Genomic DNA, 19,241 nt, shown 5'->3' on the forward strand with positions numbered 1-19,241 from the left:
GATATCACTGTCCCCCTTCAGACTTCACTCACTTTGGTTCTTCAGCCTTTCCTTAGATCGCCATTCTCTCATGCAAGATCACATCCCCCTAAGTTACGTTGGCACTGTCCCTCACTTTCAATCAAGTCATTTATTACCAATTTCTGAATGCGTCGCTCTGTGTGTAGTGCTCATCTCTAGTGTAATTTAGAATGTAATTTCACAGGCTACTGCCTCACCTGTAGGGGTGCCATCTGGAAAGAGAATTATACCTGACATTTCTCCTATGATGCTCTGGGATGCTCCTGCTTCCACACTGACAAGGTTCAGATTTTTTTCAAAAGCTTGCATTAGAACCTTCAAAATTAATTACAGCAAAGAGATCCATACTACACAGAATTGTGAACGGAATATTAATTAATCTGGCTGGCAAATAAACCAAGACATACAAGGGACATGTTCGCTTCCAGTGGAACTAAGGAAGGAAATTATAACAAGGTATTGTAGGAGGATCTGCTTCACCTTTTATACCAGCATATTTGCCTTTCCATGATAGCTAAGAAAACTCCTGGCTGTACTTGAAGCACTTAAGTAGGTAGGTATCAGAAAAGACAAAAAAATAAATACAATTTAAGCAGCTCTGGCTGATTAACAAAATGCTACCGTATCAAAGCAAATTACTTTTAAAGCCCTGGCCATCGAACCTTGTCTAGTTCCTTCCTGCCATAGTTGGCCAGGAACAAAGTGCTTCCTCTCAGACCTGTCTACTTTTCCCATATAGCCCCTACCAGGAGCTATTCAGAAAAGCCTGGCTATAAACTGCTCCCTAAAGCTGGAGGTTAGGATCCACCCACAAAAAAGGTGTTGGCACACTGAATCTTCCCACACTTTTCCTTCCCTACATAGCGTGTTGTGAAGGTTGCAAGTGCCTCACAAACAAAACACATTGTGGTATGGGGCGCTGCAATAGTGAGGATAAATCACGAAATGACTCCTTCTTCCACTGGGAATTTATTTCAACAGAGAAGGCAGCAACACTCAACTCTGCCTCTTCACTGCATTACTTTGTGTTCTTTTTTTTGGTGGGGAGGGTTACAGGACAAACAGCAGGCTACCTGGGAAAAGAGAAGGTGAGGAAAGGTCCATTTCCCCCAACCTTACGAGTTTCCGCTGGATCCAATCCTATGTTGTATGCCAGCTCTTAAAATATTTTTGCTAGAGATTATATAAGATGATAGAAATTTTTTTCTGATATTAGTAGTTACCAAGGGTTTTTTTTTTTTAAAGCTAGGACTACGTATTTGAATGGTAAAATTAGAAAATACCTTAGAAGGAAAACATTTTACCCAGGAATTCTAAGGCAACATTTTACTTGTTGGGATACTGATGCTTATTCATCCTTGTACAGCAGTATAATGAATCAAAGTGTGAAGAAAGTAAAATCCCCACTAAAAATTCCCTTCCCAAATATATATACCAAATTATTTCCTTCTACAGGTAAGATGAATATTCTGGAAAACCAGCATGCTGCACAGCCATTCTTGTTTCACAGTTAACTACTGTATGTAGAATTACTCTAATTACTGTAAAACATCATTACCTCTTAAAATTCTGTACCTCGAGGGAACAGAAGCACACTACTGCTTGCATATAAAACAGCCTTGTTCACAAGCTGGCTCACCTACCTACTTCTATAGTACATTTCTCCAGCAATGTACCATCATCTGGGACATGTTTCAGTTTTAACTAGTGTACACACACACACTCAGTCACTCACTCTGTAGGTGTGCTTTTAAGGTCTTCAAAATGCTACCACAGTTTATACTTAATTGCAAAGCTAACACCTTTGGAACTGCTACCACTATACCATAATCAGTAGCACCGTTTATTTTATATCCTTCTTTCTCTCACATCAGTGTAAAGCTCACAGAAAGAAGTGAAACTACTATATTAAATTCCCAAAATCATAACATTCCTTCTTATGTAATCCTTTTTAGATGAATTAATTTTATGTATTTATTTATTTTATTTCTATACATGGAACGAATTAATATATAACAAACAAATACAACAACAATAATCTAAATAACACAATTTCAGTGATCTTAAACAATATAACAGGAATGGAACTTAGCTAAGGCCCTTAAAGAGGACAGACTGGTTCAGGCCATGGAGAGGATGTCTGAGGGGGGACCTGTGGTCAGTCTCAGGCAAATGCCTGGTGCTCCCTTCTTCAGGCCCTGCGGAATTTTGGGAGTTTGGACAGGGCCCTGATCTCTTCAGGGAACTCGTTCCACCAGGTGGGGGCTAGGACAAGAAAAGCTCTGACCCTTGTTGAGAACCGATGTGCTTCTTTGGGGCCAGGGATCCGCAACCAGCTGGCGGTGGCAGAGCGTAATGCTCTTTTGGGGGTATAGGCAGAGAGACGGTCTCTTAGGTACAGATTAAGCATATACTCAAAACACTGCATGTCTTCATATTTATTATTTATGTTGTAAAGCTTTTAGAAAAAAAGAACTGGCATCAAGAAGATAAACAGAAATATAAAGGCAAAGGGGGGAAAAAAAGAAAAACCAGTTGGGATTGGGAATCCCAATACCGTTTGCACAACAGATGCAAACCAAAAGTAAAACAAAAAAGCCAGTGTACAGAAATTTAATGGTTAGTAAACAGACATACATTCTGATCTAATTATACTTGTTTGTGCAAAATCAGCTTTACTTCTTGGGCTACAAGTAGTCTTTATTGTGTAAATAAATGTCAATTATAATTAGCTTTTAAAAGTAGGTCATATACATTTTATTAAATTCCAATTATGCACGCATAGTATGAAAAGGGGTTCCAGTCTGCACTATTTATTATCACATGCCTTATAGGAACAGAATTCATGTGAAAAACTACTAATTAATTCGATCTCTAAATCTGAGGAAAGCAGACACTTGTGATGGTTTTTTGGGTCAAGTAGACAGATGACAGAGCCAGCTTTGTATGGTGGTTAGGAGCAGCAGCTTCTAATATGGGAAGCCAGGTTTGAAACCCCACTCCTTCACATGTAGCCAACTGGGTGACCTAGGGCTAGTCACAGTCCCATTAGAGCTGTTCTCACAGAGCAGTTCTGTCAGAATTCTCTCAGCCTCACCTACCTCACAGGGTATCTGCTATGGGGAGAGAAAGGAAAGCCATTCTGAAACTCCTTCAGGTAGGGAAAAGGAGGGTATAGAAACCAACTCTTCTACATAAAGAAAACAGTTCTATAGTGATATAAAATGTATAATTTATCTCTTCATTCTGTGTCCTATGGAAAATTGTTTCCCCAATGAAAAAAAAAACACTGCACGCTAACTTGTTAGTTTGCCACAATGGAAAAATATGTGTGTTGACCCAAATGTATGGTCTGACAGTATTTCTGTATTTCCAAGAGTATTTGTTTTTGTGCAGGAACTCCCCATTCCATACGGTGATAACATTAGAGAAGCCAAACTATATTCTATGGATAAAAAGAAGAAAGGTTTGGGGGTAGCTACAGAAATAATTTAGTTTTACATTCCATTTTCTATTTTCTCATACAAAACTGGTCCTGTTCAGAGCTGCCAAAATATACAACTTGTTGAATTTCCAAGCAGTCAGCGCAAACAAAATTCTAAAGAACTTTAACCAATCCAATAACCTGCTGTCATTTCAGGCAGAAAAACTCTAACTTGCTGGTTTCAATCTGTCAACATGCAATAAAGGTTTGTCACTTTTGGTGACATGAGCTAGCAGCCTGCTGAAGCACTGCTTTTTCTGACAAAGCCCCTGCACGAAAGTGTGTGGAATCTTCTTGTTTTCACTTTGATGGAATTGTTGTGTTGTTACTTTGGCTTTTTTGCTGATGCAATGAAGACTGATGGACTTACACGCCAGTCTGATAGAGTGTTAAAACCTGGGCTACTTCCCATTGAGACACATGAAGGCCTTTCCTAATTTTAATACCTTTGAAGCATAAAGATACTTCAGGGATAACCAGTTCTTAGTAGTTAACAACACCAGCTCTATCACTGTTTGCTGCTGCCCTGTCAAGCTCTGCCTGCCCATAGAAAATTCACTAAGAACTGGATTCTTCATCTACTATCTGAACTTCAACAGACAGCACCAAACAGATCATCCCTTAAGCTTGTTTGATATTAGTATCTCAAACCATAGAAATAGAACAAAATGGGTAGCTGTGTTAGTCTGCCTGCAGCAGTAGAAAAGAGTAAGATTCCAGCACCTTTAAAGATTATCAAAATTTGTCATAGGGTATGAACTTTCATAAGTCACTGTTCACTCCTTCAGATGCAGCTGCAGAAGTCAGCAGTGACTCAAAAGCTCATACTCTACCACACACTGTGTTAGTCTTAAAGTGCTACTGGATTCTTACTCTTTTCTACTATCTCAATCCAATTTCTACAATCAAAATCTGAGTTACAGAACTATTACATATCCTTTCTGTAATTACATAAATCATTAAACTCCAGAATAAGTATTTCTTTCATTAAAGAAACTAGTTAATTTTTATTAATAAATAGCATATTGGTGATCTTACCATCCATTCAGAAATTATAACATCTACTGTTTCAACAGGCAAATCAACTTCTTCAATTCTTCCTTTGATTAAAGAAATGGTATTTTCAAGTCTGTTAAGTCTGCAAAAGATAACAGAAATATCTGGCTACATATTCCATAATATGGATTTACTATACTGACATTAGTGTAACATGTTAAGAGCACAGAGATTGTATTGAAATACCACTATAGATTCTTTGCTTAAAAAATTGTATTTTTCTGCACTGTATGTTAGAAAGATGCTCAGAGAAGAATTTTTAATCCTTCGGTAGCTGGCCCATATTAACCCAAATTGAATGGTAATTCTGTGTTGGTAATTCTGTGTTCCCTCCCCTCCAAGGAGACCCAGTGTTATGGGCCATCAGAGGGTTGGACTAGCATACAGAGACCTCTGGTACAAACTTGTCTTTGTAGTCTTGGGCAGGTTGCCGCTCTCAGACTGATGCTGCCATCTGTAAAATGTGCATTAGTTGTAAATGTTTGAAGCCCCCAGACCTAGGAGAATCAGCTCTGATAAGCTAACTAGTAAATTTAGTTCCTTATGCACTGCAGTGGGAACTTTGAGCTTATTTTTCAAAGAAAGTAATTATACCAATATCATTTCTACCTTAAAGCATAAGTATTAATAAAACAAAATGGCAGTTCCTATCCCAATGTGTACAGTAACAACTTGAGTAATGTGTAAATTAAGCCTCAATATTTCCAGTGTACAACATTTTAAATACTCAGAGTACTAATAACCTCCATTAATGCTTGAAACTTTAAGATAAGGGACAAATGGAAGGAGGAAAACAAAAAGGGGCACATTTACAACCTTTCAATTTTTAGTCCGAATAGATTAACTTAGTCCCAACAATGCACTTCTATTTTTATGTAGTTGAGTTATATGCCCCTAATTCTCTTACCGCTATTCTTTTTCAACTTTAAAATATTATCGGGGTATTCAGCTGTACCAAAAAGGGTGTTTATACATTTTTGAGAAATAAAATGGAAAAGCTACCAACAAATGTTCCCTACAGATAATACAGTTATTGCATGAAGAAGTCATATTTCTCATTTTACTTTGATAATACCATCCTCTAGTTCCAGTGCAAAACTACTGCATTACTTCTGCAGCAAAGATATGCAGATGTTTCATTTTCTAAATAAGCTGCATGGTTATTTAACAGGTAAATCTGAAAGCAAGTTTTAATGGCATTTACTTTCTCTGAAGCACACTGTATCAATCTTCTTTTCATGTGCTATTATCATGACAGCTAATGTTAGACAGGACAGAGTAATTATTCACATCACTGAAATTTATTTCTCCAGTGCAATTGCTACCTGTGCCCTTTCTTCAACATGTTATTCCTGCAATCTCTCTACATCTGACGTACAACCCAACCCAATAATCTCATTACACTTTTAATAACTTCGGAGAATTGATAGTTGGGTGATGTTAAGTTATGGGTGAAAAGTTTCATGAACCAATCTGTTCATATTTAGCAGGAGAGATCACATAAGTATTGCCAGAATATCCCATTCGGCGTCAAAAGTTGTTAACACCCAAGTACTACATCTATTAAACAAGTATTTGGCAGTTGGCTCATTTACTTACTCACAATGCATTTCCTGGGCATTATGTCACTGCTTAAAGACATGGTGAGTGAAATGCAATAAATAGTAAACATTCCCCAAGATGGATGAATCAACAATTTACTATTGAAGAACCACAGGTATCATTTTCAAGTCCAAGGGGAAAAGGACTTCAGAAAAAAGGTTTTGATTGTATGGAGTGGCTCCCCATACAAAAGCAGTCAGCTCCTAGAATAATGCAAACTTTGCGTGACAGCTTGCATGGACAAACCTAATAACCTTTAATTTATGGAACAGCAATACATGAAAACTTAGGAAATGTAGCTGAAGAACTTTTTTAAAAAAAAAGGCAAAATGTGAATACATGCTCTTTGATTGCGTTCCTTCTTTTGCAACTCAGGGCCTCTATCTTTATACAGCTGTCGCTGTATAAACATAAAAGGCTAAGGCGCCTTCTGATTGGGCCTTCACCAGGACAGACCAGAGTTCCAGCCAGTTGAGTGGCACGAAGCCAAATTTATGACACGGCCAAAGTTCTGACAAGGCCCGCCCAGCTAGGGGCAATCTGGTGACATTGCTGCCAATCTGCCCCTGACCACCATGGGGAGAGGAGGTCAGCAGGGCTGCCGAGGGGGATGAGAACGTTACAGTTGGACAGGCTGCACCAGCCCTTTTCACCCCAAGGCTGTCCTAACTGTCGCGTCCAACTGTAACTTCCTTCACTTTGCCTCAAACCCCTGACAGAGCTGGCAGGAGGCTGGTGAGTGCTCTCCCTCCCTCCCCCTCCCTTCAGGCCTGTTCCAAAGGAGCCGGTGATAGCCCCTGACTGAGGGGAGGGAGGCCTTTCCAAGAGCAACGCAGGGGAGTCTGAGGGCCTTCCTTTTGAGGGGGGGGGAACTTTCCCCTTCTGCCAAACAGTTGGCTGACAGGGAGGCCACAGAAAAGCCCCTCCTCACTTAAAATACTGCTCTGGCCGGGGGTTAGACACAGCCAAGCCATGTGTCTTTCTTCTTTGCAACTCTCTGCAGATTTGAGGCCACTGCACAGCGCTATTCTGCAGACAAAATCAGATGCTGTTGTAGAGGTTCTTTTGTCCCCTGTTTCATCTGCACAACCACCCTATGCAGTAGGCCTCAAGTCTTTCAATTCAACAACAACCTGTGTGGGAGTCCTTAAATGTTTCTTCTCTACCACAACCATCTCCAAAGTAGCCCTTTCTGCCTGGGGAGCTGATATTTATACTCGGCAGTTGAGCTGTAATTCCAGGAGCTCTCTAGGCCCCACCTGGAGGTTGGCTACCCCTGGGTTGGATATATTCCTGGAGGTTTGGAGATGGGACTTCAACATCGTACAATGCCTCAGAGTCCAGCCTTCAAAAGAGCCATTTTTGCCTGCAGTTGGGAGGAAGTGGTGCAGGTGTGTCCCTCCTGGGCTATGGCCAGCCCTTACCAGCAACTGTTTGTATTCTGGAGTACAGGCATACAGACCAGCATCAGTCCTGTGAGTCTGGAAAGTGCAGGAAGATCTAAATAAATATTTTGAGCCTGAAACTGTAAATAGTGAACAACTAAATGGCTGGAGAGACATAGGAACTAAAATAACTTTTTCTACCTTGGCCTGGCAAATAAAAAACCAGTATAAAACCTTACTATGGTCAAGACTGCTGTGCACAGAGAGTCTTCCTCTTAGGGTTGCCAGCTTCCATGTGAGGCTCTCTACCCCACCTCCCTCGTGGGGAGTCTGCTATGGGGAGAGGAAGGGAAGACAATTGGAAAATGCTTTGGGACATCTGAGGCCTGCTGGGTCACTGCGGCCCATTCCCAGTTCTCTCAGACCTCTCACAGCCCCACATCCCTCACAAGTTGTCCATTGTGTGGAGACGAAGGGAAAAGGTGTTGTAAACCACTTTGAGACTCCTTTGGGTACAAAAATATAGTTCTTCTTCTAAGGAGCAACCATGAAAGAAGCATGTGGGCACATAACATTTTATCAACAGTGAAAAAAATGGAGACAGAAGGAACAGGGTGAACACCTGTTCTGTGTTCTGTGACTACCCCATGTATATTAGGGCAGGGGGACATTTCAGTGTCTGTGGCCTAATTCACAGAAGAAGGGAAATGATGCAGAACTGGGAGGAATTGGTTGCCATGTAATCTCCCAAGAAGAGTTGTTACCCGAGAGGTAGCCCATAATGGAAGGGTGGCTCACACAGAGATACCTTCATGCACAGAAGCCCATGACTGGACTCTGAGCAGGTTGGCACACACAGAAACCAGCCTGGCAGAGACTGACTATGGAGTCAGTAGGGCCCCTTAAGAAACCTAGGAAGCCAGGCTAAGTCTCCATCTTGTTTGGGCTTCACTAGATTTCTAACATTTCCTCCTTGCCCAACTGACTGAGCTAAATGTGCACGTTATCTAAATCACCCCCCCCCCAACCAAAGACCATTAGACTATCTACAGGAAAGGAATATCCCTTCAAGGTACTAACTGCAACTTATTTTGTCTCTCTTGTCCAGTGTAATTTCTGTCTAGCAGCATCTCTTATCCCTAAATGTTTTCCCCCCAGTCCTTCCTGATAAAACAAAGACAGGGCCATTAGCGACACATTACATCTAGCCAAGGTATTGTTCTACTTGATGAGATTAGTCCACACCTCCCACTCTAGTGACATCACAGTTCAAACTCACCTATCAGGTACGCATAATATCAGAGACCAATCAACAATCACGGACCTCCCAGTGGGCAGTCTCTGGGGCTGGCCCGGGAATTTCAAACACTATTTCAAGCCTTGCGCACACCCTGTGTGTATGTGTGTGTGTTGTGTTATCCACACCCGGCATCCTGTCCACCCCTGATGTCGTCAACCCTGTGTCTGGGCTGCTTGGATCCAAGAAAGGTGCAGTATCTTGAACTTGTCCCCCTGTAGAACTTAGTGTATGTATGGTTTTTGTTTCTGTGTGTGTTTTGAATGGAACCCTGATATTTTTCCCAAATAAATCCCCTGAGTGTAAGCTTTTGTCTTCTTCATTTAAAAAGGGTTTCTTCCAGGGAAAGGACCCCGTAAAAATTGGTAGTAAAGATCCTGTGTTACCCAGCCTCTTGCTATATTCATAAATCCCCAGCAATTTGGGTAACAGAGTCTCCAGTCTGATTTTCCCTTCACATATCTGAAGACATGGCTCTGGAAAGCTCATCAGTAACCACTATGCCACAATTCCCAAAGATCAGTCCTCTCCCACATTCAATGAACAGTCCAAATCACAGGTTCTTGACACCCGTATCTCCACACCCATTTGCCACCATGCCCTTACACACTGGACAACTCCTCCCCTTCCTCTTCCCACTGCCAAGCTCTAGCGCCCGTTGTATTCCTGGATACAACAGGTTTTGCTCCTACTAGAATACATAATTTGGCTAGAGTTAGAAAAAAATGACAATAGTATAAAAGAAAATTATTGACCAAAAAATCCCACTACAGACAGCATGAGTACTCTGAAACTGCTTTAGTGAGAACCTTTAAGAAACTGGCTAGTAAAATTATATATGGGAGAGAGAAATTGTGCTTTTAAAATGCACAACATTCCATTGAGCCTGATTATTATCATATTTTACCCTATGCATGTTTTTAAAAGCACTATTTGGTAGTAAAATATAACGCAGAAGGCTCTTGGCACCAGCAACTGATCTGCCCCTGGTCAATAGCCAAACTTCAGTATAACTCTATACACTCCAAACAAGTTAAAGTGACATCTATTCTGTTGTCAGGAGCAACAAAGTATAACAAGGCTGTTACAAATTGTTTGAATGCGAATTAGAGACAAATGAAATAACTATATAGTCAGCAGATGTAACCTTACAGCAATTGTTCCCCATGTACTCAAAGAGATCATTCATCACTGTCACAAGATTAGTTCTCCTTAATCCCCTTTTGCCCTTAGTGTGGCATGCAAATCAAACAAACCCCAAACTGCTACGCAGACAGGTGTTTTCATCACCCTCAGCTTTCAAGTGTAGCAAGGACTTACTGTACTTTTATTGAAGGGATTAAAAAATACAAATGACAGCTTCATAATTCTACAGCTGCATTACAGTTCCTCAGAAGATATCTGAATGAGATGCTGTTCCACAATAAACTTACTGCAGACATATTATATGAAGGAACAAAATTAAAGGCCCTGATTTCCAATTCTAAAAAAGGACATAATCCCAACAATATATAAATTTGGATTTCCTTTTTAGCTATGTGCAGTTTAAAATTTTGATGAAGATAATTTGCCTGTCTCATACCTTATAGTTAGTAACAGACACAACTTATTTGCTTAAGATGCCTTTAAAGCCACCTAAAGTCTGCAGAGGTTATAAACAATATGAAAAGGAGGTCTGAAGTTTAACTGCTCCAATATCTTCACATAGACCCAAATAGATCCTCGTGACAGTTCCATTGCCTTTGAACTTGGGTGCTAATTTTGTCTCCTATTCCCTACTGAAAGTGCCCATTAAAGAGTCTCAAACTCAATTAACTGATCTGTTCCTCATGACTTTGAAGTGATTTTAAATAAAGCCTTTGCTAATAACACAAATTAAACTATGTAGCAGTGTTTGTCTCCAGTGAGACAGGTAACCTATCAAGGTCAATTAGCACAGCTTACGTATTCTAAGAGAGACATTAAGGACATGCAGATGGACTCACCAGAATGGGATCTCACTTGGTTAAGAAAACTATGTGTATTCCAATGGATATTTTTTGGTAGCAACAGTCTGTTAAAATGGCTACTCAAACCAACAAGAATTGTTTGTTCTAAAGAGATGTATCATATGTTTGTGGTATTTATTTATTGTATGGCAGTCAAAACAGACAAATCCAAATAACCCTCACCTCTGCCATGCAAAGCTTATCCTACCAAAAATACTCTCCCAAACTCAAATGTCTTAGAAAGCTTTATCCCAGTTCTATTGTTTCTCCCTAACAGTAATGTGTCATTCAAGGCCCAAGCAAACCAGAAAGGAGAACTTGTTCAACAAACTAATGGTGGAGAGCCAGCTTGGTGTAGTGGTTAGGAGTGTGGACTTCTAATCTGGCAAGCCGGGTTTGATTCCCCACTCCTCCAATTACAGCCAGCTGGGTGTCCTTGGGCTCGTCATAGCCCTGATAAAGCTGTTCTGACTAAACAGTAATATCAGGGCTCTCTCAGCCTCACCTACTACAGAGTGTGTCTGTTGTGGAGAGAGGAAAGTTGATTGTAAGCCACTCTGCGACTCCTTCTGGTAGAGAAAAGCAGCATATAAGAACCTCTTCTTCAAAGTGCCAAAAAGGGGCTAGATTCTGTCTCTGAGTTCAGAAAGAACAACCACAAGGGCCATGACTTGCTTTGAAACTTGGAATGTACTAAACACAGCATACTAAAGATGAAGTTGCAAGATATATGTAAAAGTGCAAAAACAATCATAAGGGGGAAGAAATCAAAGTTGTCTTATAAAGAAAATGTATTTTAGACAATAAATACTGCTATGGATACTGAAATAGAGCTGTAGCAATAACTTAACACAGTAAGAGGGCCTTGCAAAATCTATTACCCTCCCTCAAATCTGGTACATGGTAAAGTTTCTTTATGTCTTTAAGGTCCACCAATAGCTGCTATGGGAAAAGCAATGCCTGGAAAAAAAAAACATATATGTTTCTGCTCGCCATAGACTTATTTCAAGAATCTTAACTGTATTGCTCATATTGGGCAAAGAACAATGGAGGACAAGAGGAATAATGAACTGCAGAAGCACTGTTCCTTGTATACATTCAACATGAAAAGTCTTGGGGAACATTATAGTATCAGGAAGTAATACCTTCACATTCAACAGGAAGTAATATAGCAGATCTATACTATTTACAGTCCTTATTGTTAACAGTTATGGCCAGTGGTTCATCAGAAGTCTCAACAATCCCTGCTTTCATTTAGTTTTTAGCTCTACAGAAGAACAAGACAAGTGAAGGGTGATAGTCTTTAGACATGTACTAAACAATATTCCTACTCTACTTGCTCATGCTGCAAATTGAAGTGACACCACTTGTTTAAGTCAACATTTTTAACAGCTTCTGTGGAGCTATCCTTCTATTGGAATGATCAAGGTCAGAACTGTTATCCAGGATTTCAGGGGGAAGTCTTTCACATTGCCTATTATAGGATCCTTTTAACTGGAGCAATCAGGGATTGAACTCAAGACCAACTACACACATTCCTGAAGCTCTTTCACTGACCCATGCTGGCTTCCCTGATTATCTGAGGGAATTATTATTACACATGGTCAACATGGACCTTTTTAGTAGGACAGACTTTGCAGTTACAATGGTACCATATGTGATGCAGGAAATTTTTGATAAAACAAGAGTTTCAATTCTGCGAATGTACATACACACCATAACTGAGATGCAAAAATGCACTTAGTTATGCATTTTGAGATCTGAAAACAGGTATATTTTAATAATGTATAATTATTTTTGTTTTCCACCCTATATCTGCAGACTCAGTGTGGGTTACATCATAATTAAAATACAGTCGAATTAAAAAAAACAGCTAAAATTGACATCAAAACAAAGCAAGTTAAAGCAAGCACTTTTCAACAGACTGCCCAATTCCTGTTAATAGCTAGAGAAGGAAGAGGATCATATGATCATTAGCTGTAATATGAACTGGGAGGGATCTTGACAGGGAGGGTCAGCTGCTCTCAGGCCTCAGCTGTAGGCTTGGCAGAACAGCTCCATTTTACAAGCCCTGCAGAACTGTTTGAAGCTCCACAGGGTTCTGATTTTGCTCAGAAAAGCATTCCACCAGGCTGGGCCCAAAAAAGCCCTGGCCCTGGTTGAAGTGATTCTACATTGCTTCTGCTCAAGTAACTCATGTGGATTTAGAATTGAAATGCAAAGTAGAAATGCAATGATGCCAAGCTTTAAACATTGTGCACACCCTTCCCAATGTAATCCCTAACTCCTGTGCATCTGTGCTATATGTCTTAATATCAGTCTTAATATGAACAGGAGCATAGGTTACTACTAAGGCCCATTATGCACGGAGTGGAAGGTCTGCACTCGGGGTGGAATGGCAGCGGCTAAAATCACCAATTATGCACGCTGCAGGCGGGAACAGGGTGCAGAGTCAATGTATGCCGCTGAAAAAGCCGCGTTAAGTGAGATGCAGAAGAAAGTGGAGCTTCCCGGGCCCAGGGCGCAACCAGAAGCAGCTCCAGAGTAGCTGCATGCATAATTGGATACTCTGTGTTTGGCTGCCATTGCGTTCCATCCTGTTCCGTGCCTAAGCGGTTTGCTTCGCTTCTTCCTCCTCCGTGTTTTCCATGCCGCCGTTTCAGCGGCCGTGCATAAAAGGCCTAAGAGTCACTAATTCAGAAGACCTGTTTCTACCTTATGATGTCCATGGCCTGATAAATGATTTCAGACTGGTCCACTCCTACAACCTTCTTTGCACCTGCTTTTGCAGCAAACATTGAGAGGATTCCAGTTCCACAGCCCACATCTAAGACAATCTAGTACAAAAAGCAAAAAGTCAATATTACTAGGTGATACCACAAACGGCAATAGATTCTGAAAAACTACTCATGAACTTTCACCATACAAGATTAATAGTTTGGTCTTAGGCTGGAGTAAATCTGCATAAAATTCCATGTAGCTTCTACCAAAATAATAACAAACACTTGAATGCAATAATTTTAACTTCAGTGAAATAGGCAAAAAAAATGCATACACTTTAGAGCTTGCATGCAGAAGTCTCTTGACATTTTATTGGACCACAGGATTCAAAGATCCAAAAACCTTGAACCAACATTGAACACATAGTTTTAGTGCTTCTGAAGCCTCCTACCCCCTCCCCATCTATTAATTATAAAAGACACAGGAGTTGCCTTCTAATTAATAAAAACAACTTCTCCATTATAAACTATCACCCTTGAACCCAATGATATCCAGAGTGTGACCCTTCAAACTGAATGAGTTGTAAACTCCTGAATTAGTGGTAAAGTGACAAGCCATTCATTTGCACCTGCTATGTTCTCCTTTGCCTTATTTGTACACAAGCATAACCATTGAGGAATTTTAAAAAACGAAAATACAGGGTAAAAGAGAGATGGTGAGATTATTAAACAAACAAAGGTTCAAGTATGAGACAATTATTCAAACTGCCAAGACGAGTGGTGTGCTCTGATTACATTCTAGTGGTGCCACTTAAGGCTCTGTAATTAAAGGCCTGTCACTTTTTTTTCATTATAGACCCTTCAGTGATTTTTCATTTCACTGCTGAGATGTGTTACAACCTGCAACCTGTCACAGAAAACCCTGTGATGTGAATTTTAAAAACCTCACCAAAAATTCACAGAAAAACATCTGCTTGGTTTAGAAATAGTTTCACAAACTAGTGTGGATACTGGATATATAGAAACATTGAAAAAATCTACTAGGCAAAGCAACTAGAATATTCTCTTTTGGCAAGTTTATCTTTCAGGCAATATAGTGTTTTAGCCATTCAACTATAACCATGTAAAGAGAGTCCACAGGTTTTCTTGCTCTTTCTTGCTGTTTTTAGCTCTTTCTATCTTGAGCAATTTTTTATAGATGTTTACAAATGTTTCCACCAGAAATATTTTGAGAGCCCTCAGGAAACTCTTCTGTATCATTTAGCATAACATAAGAAAGATATTGCTGCTAAAATCAACATGCAAAAGATAAAACAGCCCATTCTACCTGAACATCTGTCAGTTAAGGTTGAGAGAAAAGCAAAATAAAGACTGAGGAGAATAAAGAGAGACAAGCCTGAAATGACATTCAGTCCTCTATTAACCTTATGAAATCTCCAACATTATGGCCCTCTATGTACATAATGACATTTAGGGATCATTTATGTAGGATTAATAAGATGTCAATAAGGCCTGACAGAGAAACTGTATGAAGAAACAGCAGAGTGCCCTTCTGTAAGCAGCCAGTAATGTTGGCTATGACAATGCTCAACAGTATGTGGGAGTAAAGGGAAAATGGGAAGAAGGATGCCTTCTCTTGTGCACAAGCACTGATAAGAACGACAATCTTCAAACAAGAAAGTAACGTTGATGTCAGGTAGGCATTTGTAATCCAAAGGAAACGGTTACAAGAACAAAATGGAAAAAAACTTTCCAACTTGCCGGCTGCTAATAACAAGAACTCCTCCAACAATATTTGCAGCCTGTCACAGCACAGGCAGCCCGGCAGAGGAATCAGTTCTTGCACGTGAACTTTCTTTCTGCCCCATCAAACCCATGTGCAGAATACTTAGTTCTGGGGGGACCTGGAAGCCTTAATCCACCATCTATACCTGAAGGAACACTGTAGATGGAGTGTAGTGACAGGGTTTCCTCTGACTGGGTTGATGGGCTCTGGGTGAGTCAGGTCAACTTCTGACTCCTATTGGGAGTCCAGTTAACAACTTGGCTGCCATCAAGATTCTGGGTATGTCCTGGATTCCTCTCTATCAATGGAGGTCACAAATGTTATCCTCTAAACCAGGGGTAGTCAACCTGTGGTCCTCCAGATGTCCATGGACTACAATCCCCATGAGCCCCTGCCAGTGTTTGAGAATTGTAGTCCATGGTTATCTGGAGGACCACAGGTTGACTACCCCTGCTCTAAACATTTTATCATCATTGCCAAGCACAGCAACTCGCACTTTTCCTGTCAGCATCCGACTTGGCTATAGTGATCCACGAAAGGGTCACCTCTAGACTGGACTCGATTTATGCAGGGCTGCTCTTGAAGATTCGACTGATCCAGAATGCAGCAGTAAGAGACCTCACTGGGACTCAGTGGAGGGCACATATTTATCCTGGGCTCTTCCAGCTGCACTGGCTCCAGACTGAGGACTGGTTTAGGTTCAAGGTTTTGGTCATCACCTATAAAGCCCTAAACAATCTTGGACCTTCATACCTATGTCGCCCAAAGGAGTTCAAGATCTAGTAAATCTGCTCATTCCCAATCCCAAGGATGTCAAACTGGCCCTGGCCCTGTGGAACATTCTTCTTGGGGAGATCAGGGCCCTGCAGGACTTGAGGCAGTTTGGCAAGTTCAGCAAAACAGAGTTGCTCCACCAGGCCTATGGTTGAGGCCAAAAACAATATTGAAATTCTGGCCTCCATGCTCTCAAAACACCAGCCAAATTGTCATCACACTGCAGTACTGACATCTACTGCCTCCACCCACCCCCTAGAGAATTAAAGGTGGATGTGAGATAGTTGGTGCAATTAGAATAAATTTATAGTTTTATATATGTTGTTAACCACCCTGAGCCTTCAGGGAAAGGCAGGTTGTGAATAAAATTAATATTACTTTATTTCCTTCACTATGTTTTACTCCGAGAGTTGAAGCCAAACAAATAACTTTATAAACTTAGCTTGTTATTCCTGTACCCTCCTTGAATCTGTTAAACATCTTCATTATGTACGAATTTACTACTCACCTCTCTGATCTGTGCGGATTGATAAATTACCATTTCATTGTGTCTGAGAAAGTGTTTGTGCACTCAAAAGCTTAGTTTTAATAAAATTCTGTTGTTCTTAAAGGTGCCACTAGACTCAAGCTTCATTTCACCTAGCTACTGTTAGTTTTTTCCCCTGAATTTCTCTCCTATTGTATATATTTATAAAATGTGTACTTATCAGATGAAATAAAAATAATGAACTCCATTACATGTTCAAGTAAAATAACTAACTGTTGTAAGCAAACCTTGGTTCTAGTTTATATTTCTGGATCTGGCCTCATTATTTGATCTAGACTCCTCATTATACAATAAAGGGTGTAGTCTTCAAGGAATAACCCCAGTGATGTGAGTCTCGTGTTAAGTTATTTCACACCTGAAAAATCCTTGTGAATACAAAAACCATTAAACTGTATTTACTCAATTTTCGGAAACTTTGGTTGTGCCTCTCTTGGGATGTTCTGAAAATGGGACATTATTCATAAGATATATGCAAACAGTAAACTTTACATTCATCTGAATATTAAGGAAATGAGTAGAAGTAATACAAACCCAGAGGGAATCAATCTGTTAACTACCCAGCTGAAAACAAACTCTGACATAGACAGATACATTTACATCCTGACCCAGCACTGCTAACAAAAAAGAGTAGTTTTTTATACCCTGATTTTCACTGCTCGAAGGAGTCTCAGAGCAGCTTACAATCGCCTTCCCCTCCTCTCCTCACAACAGACACTCTGTGAGGGAGGTGGGGCTGAAAGACTCTGAGAACCGTTCGGATAGGACAGTGACTTGGCCAAGGTCACCAAGCTGGCTGCATGTGGAGAAGCGGAGAATCAAACCCGACTCAACACATTGGAGGCTGCTGCTCTTAACCACTACACAAAGCTGTCCACCCCAAACATATAGTGCCAGATAAAAAGGTGCTGAGTGCATTGTTCCTGGGACTATGTTTTACTTTATTGAACAAAATTCATATCCTGCCTTTCTGCCCTCTTAAGTGCCACCTATATCTATGACATCTGAAGACAAGCAGCTGCCTAAATTAAAATGGAGGGGGGGATGGGTCAAATACCTATGTTTGCTATATGCAGTCAATACAATAGGCTGCTAGTGGCACTGGTCCATATCTGCCAATCCAGAAGTATTACTTCACAAAATGAATGCTGATGAAACATGCTTAAGGACATATGGTACAAAACAGCCTCCCTGTAAAGACCACTAAGGAAGTAATCAGTAACTGTACTGGAAGAAAGGCTGCCACTATTGTGGATATTGTTGTGGTTGCTTAGAAAACCCCCAAAATGGCCATTGAGATCACCTTTCTTAAAGATACAGTTCTATCATTTGAGGGGGTTGGTCCTCAAAAGTATGCTTTAGTTTTCAGATTTTTCTGTAAACCTGGGGCTTTTCTCAGGTTTTTAAAAACAGCTATCTAGTCTATCTAGGCCTTAATGTCTAGACTTAAGTATCTACAAATGGGACCACATTGAGAATGAGATATATTGGTGATAGACATTACAGTACAGACATAGGAATACATTATGGCAATGGTCCCCAACCTTTTTATCACTGGAGACCGGTCAACGCTTGACAATTTTACTGAGGCCCGGGGGGGGGGTAGTCTTTTGCCGAGGGACATCGCCGCCGCCTGAGCCCCAAGCTCCACTTGCTTTCCCGCCGGCACCCCTAACTTCCCGCCACCTGCTGAGGGGCACTGCCACAACAGCTGTGCATTGCCACGCCAAGGGGGAGGCCCAGCCATGGCAGCCGCTGGAGAGCAGAGTGGCAGGGCAGCCTCCGAGGCAGCAGCTGGGGAGGAGGACGAGGAGGATCCGCAGCCTGGTACCGACTGATCCATGAACCGGTACCAGTCCCCGGACCAGGGGTTGGGGACCACTGCATTATGGTATTGAAAAATGGTACCTTACATGATAAAAAGTAGTACTACATACATTAAAAATATTTTAACTGGGGCTGCCACTTTACTAACGCAATGTCTAGGTAGTGTTCGGCCTGCTGGCACCACGTCCTTCTCCAACGACAAGGAGATCAAAAGGACCTAGCAATAAGTTGGCAAGTCCAATCCATAGACTCATAGAATCACGGGACCTCATGGGTCATCTAGTCCAACCTCCTGCACTATGCAGGACACTCACAACCTTATTGCTCATCCACTGTACCCTGCAACTCCCTTGTGCCTTCACAAAATCAGCCTCTCCATTAGATGGCTATCTAGCCTCTGTTTAGAAATTCCCAAATATGGAGAAACCCACCACCTCCTGAGAAAGCCTGTTCCACCGAGAAACCGCTCTAACTGTCAGGAACTTCTTCTTGATTAGTTAAGACGGAATTTCTTTTGAATTAATTTCATCCCATTGGTTCTGGTCCGTCCCTCCGGGGCAAGAGAGAACAACTCTGCTCCATCCTCTATATGGCAGCCTTTTAAATACTTGAAGATGGTTATCAGATCCCCTCTCAGTTGTCTCCTCTCCAAGCTGAACAGACCAAGCTCCCCCAACCTTTCCTCATATGTCTCCAAACCACTCACCATCTTTGTTGTCCTCTTCTGGACACACTCCAGTTTGTCTACATCCCTCTT

The 19,241-nt window shown here is 41.0% G+C and overlaps 1 protein-coding gene across 3 annotated transcripts in view; it reads right to left on the minus strand.

Annotated features, from left to right (window-relative positions):
• The window catches only part of PRMT3 (protein arginine methyltransferase 3), a 90,766-nt gene that overhangs the window by 57,829 nt on the left and 13,696 nt on the right, over positions 1-19,241 (minus strand). For all 3 annotated transcript variants that reach the window (XR_013228352.1, XM_077322033.1, XM_077322032.1), the window contains exons 9-10: positions 13,549-13,670; positions 4,544-4,643 (exon numbers count right to left, since the gene is read on the minus strand). Coding sequence is in view for 2 of the 3 variants with exons in the window: in XM_077322033.1 (XP_077178148.1) it covers positions 4,544-4,643; positions 13,549-13,670 (222 nt within the window). In the remaining variant the exon portion in view is untranslated. The remainder of the gene's footprint in view (positions 1-4,543; positions 4,644-13,548; positions 13,671-19,241) is intronic.

This window comes from Paroedura picta, chromosome 2 (genome assembly GCF_049243985.1).
Source record: "Paroedura picta isolate Pp20150507F chromosome 2, Ppicta_v3.0, whole genome shotgun sequence".
NCBI lineage: Eukaryota > Metazoa > Chordata > Lepidosauria > Squamata > Gekkonidae > Paroedura > Paroedura picta.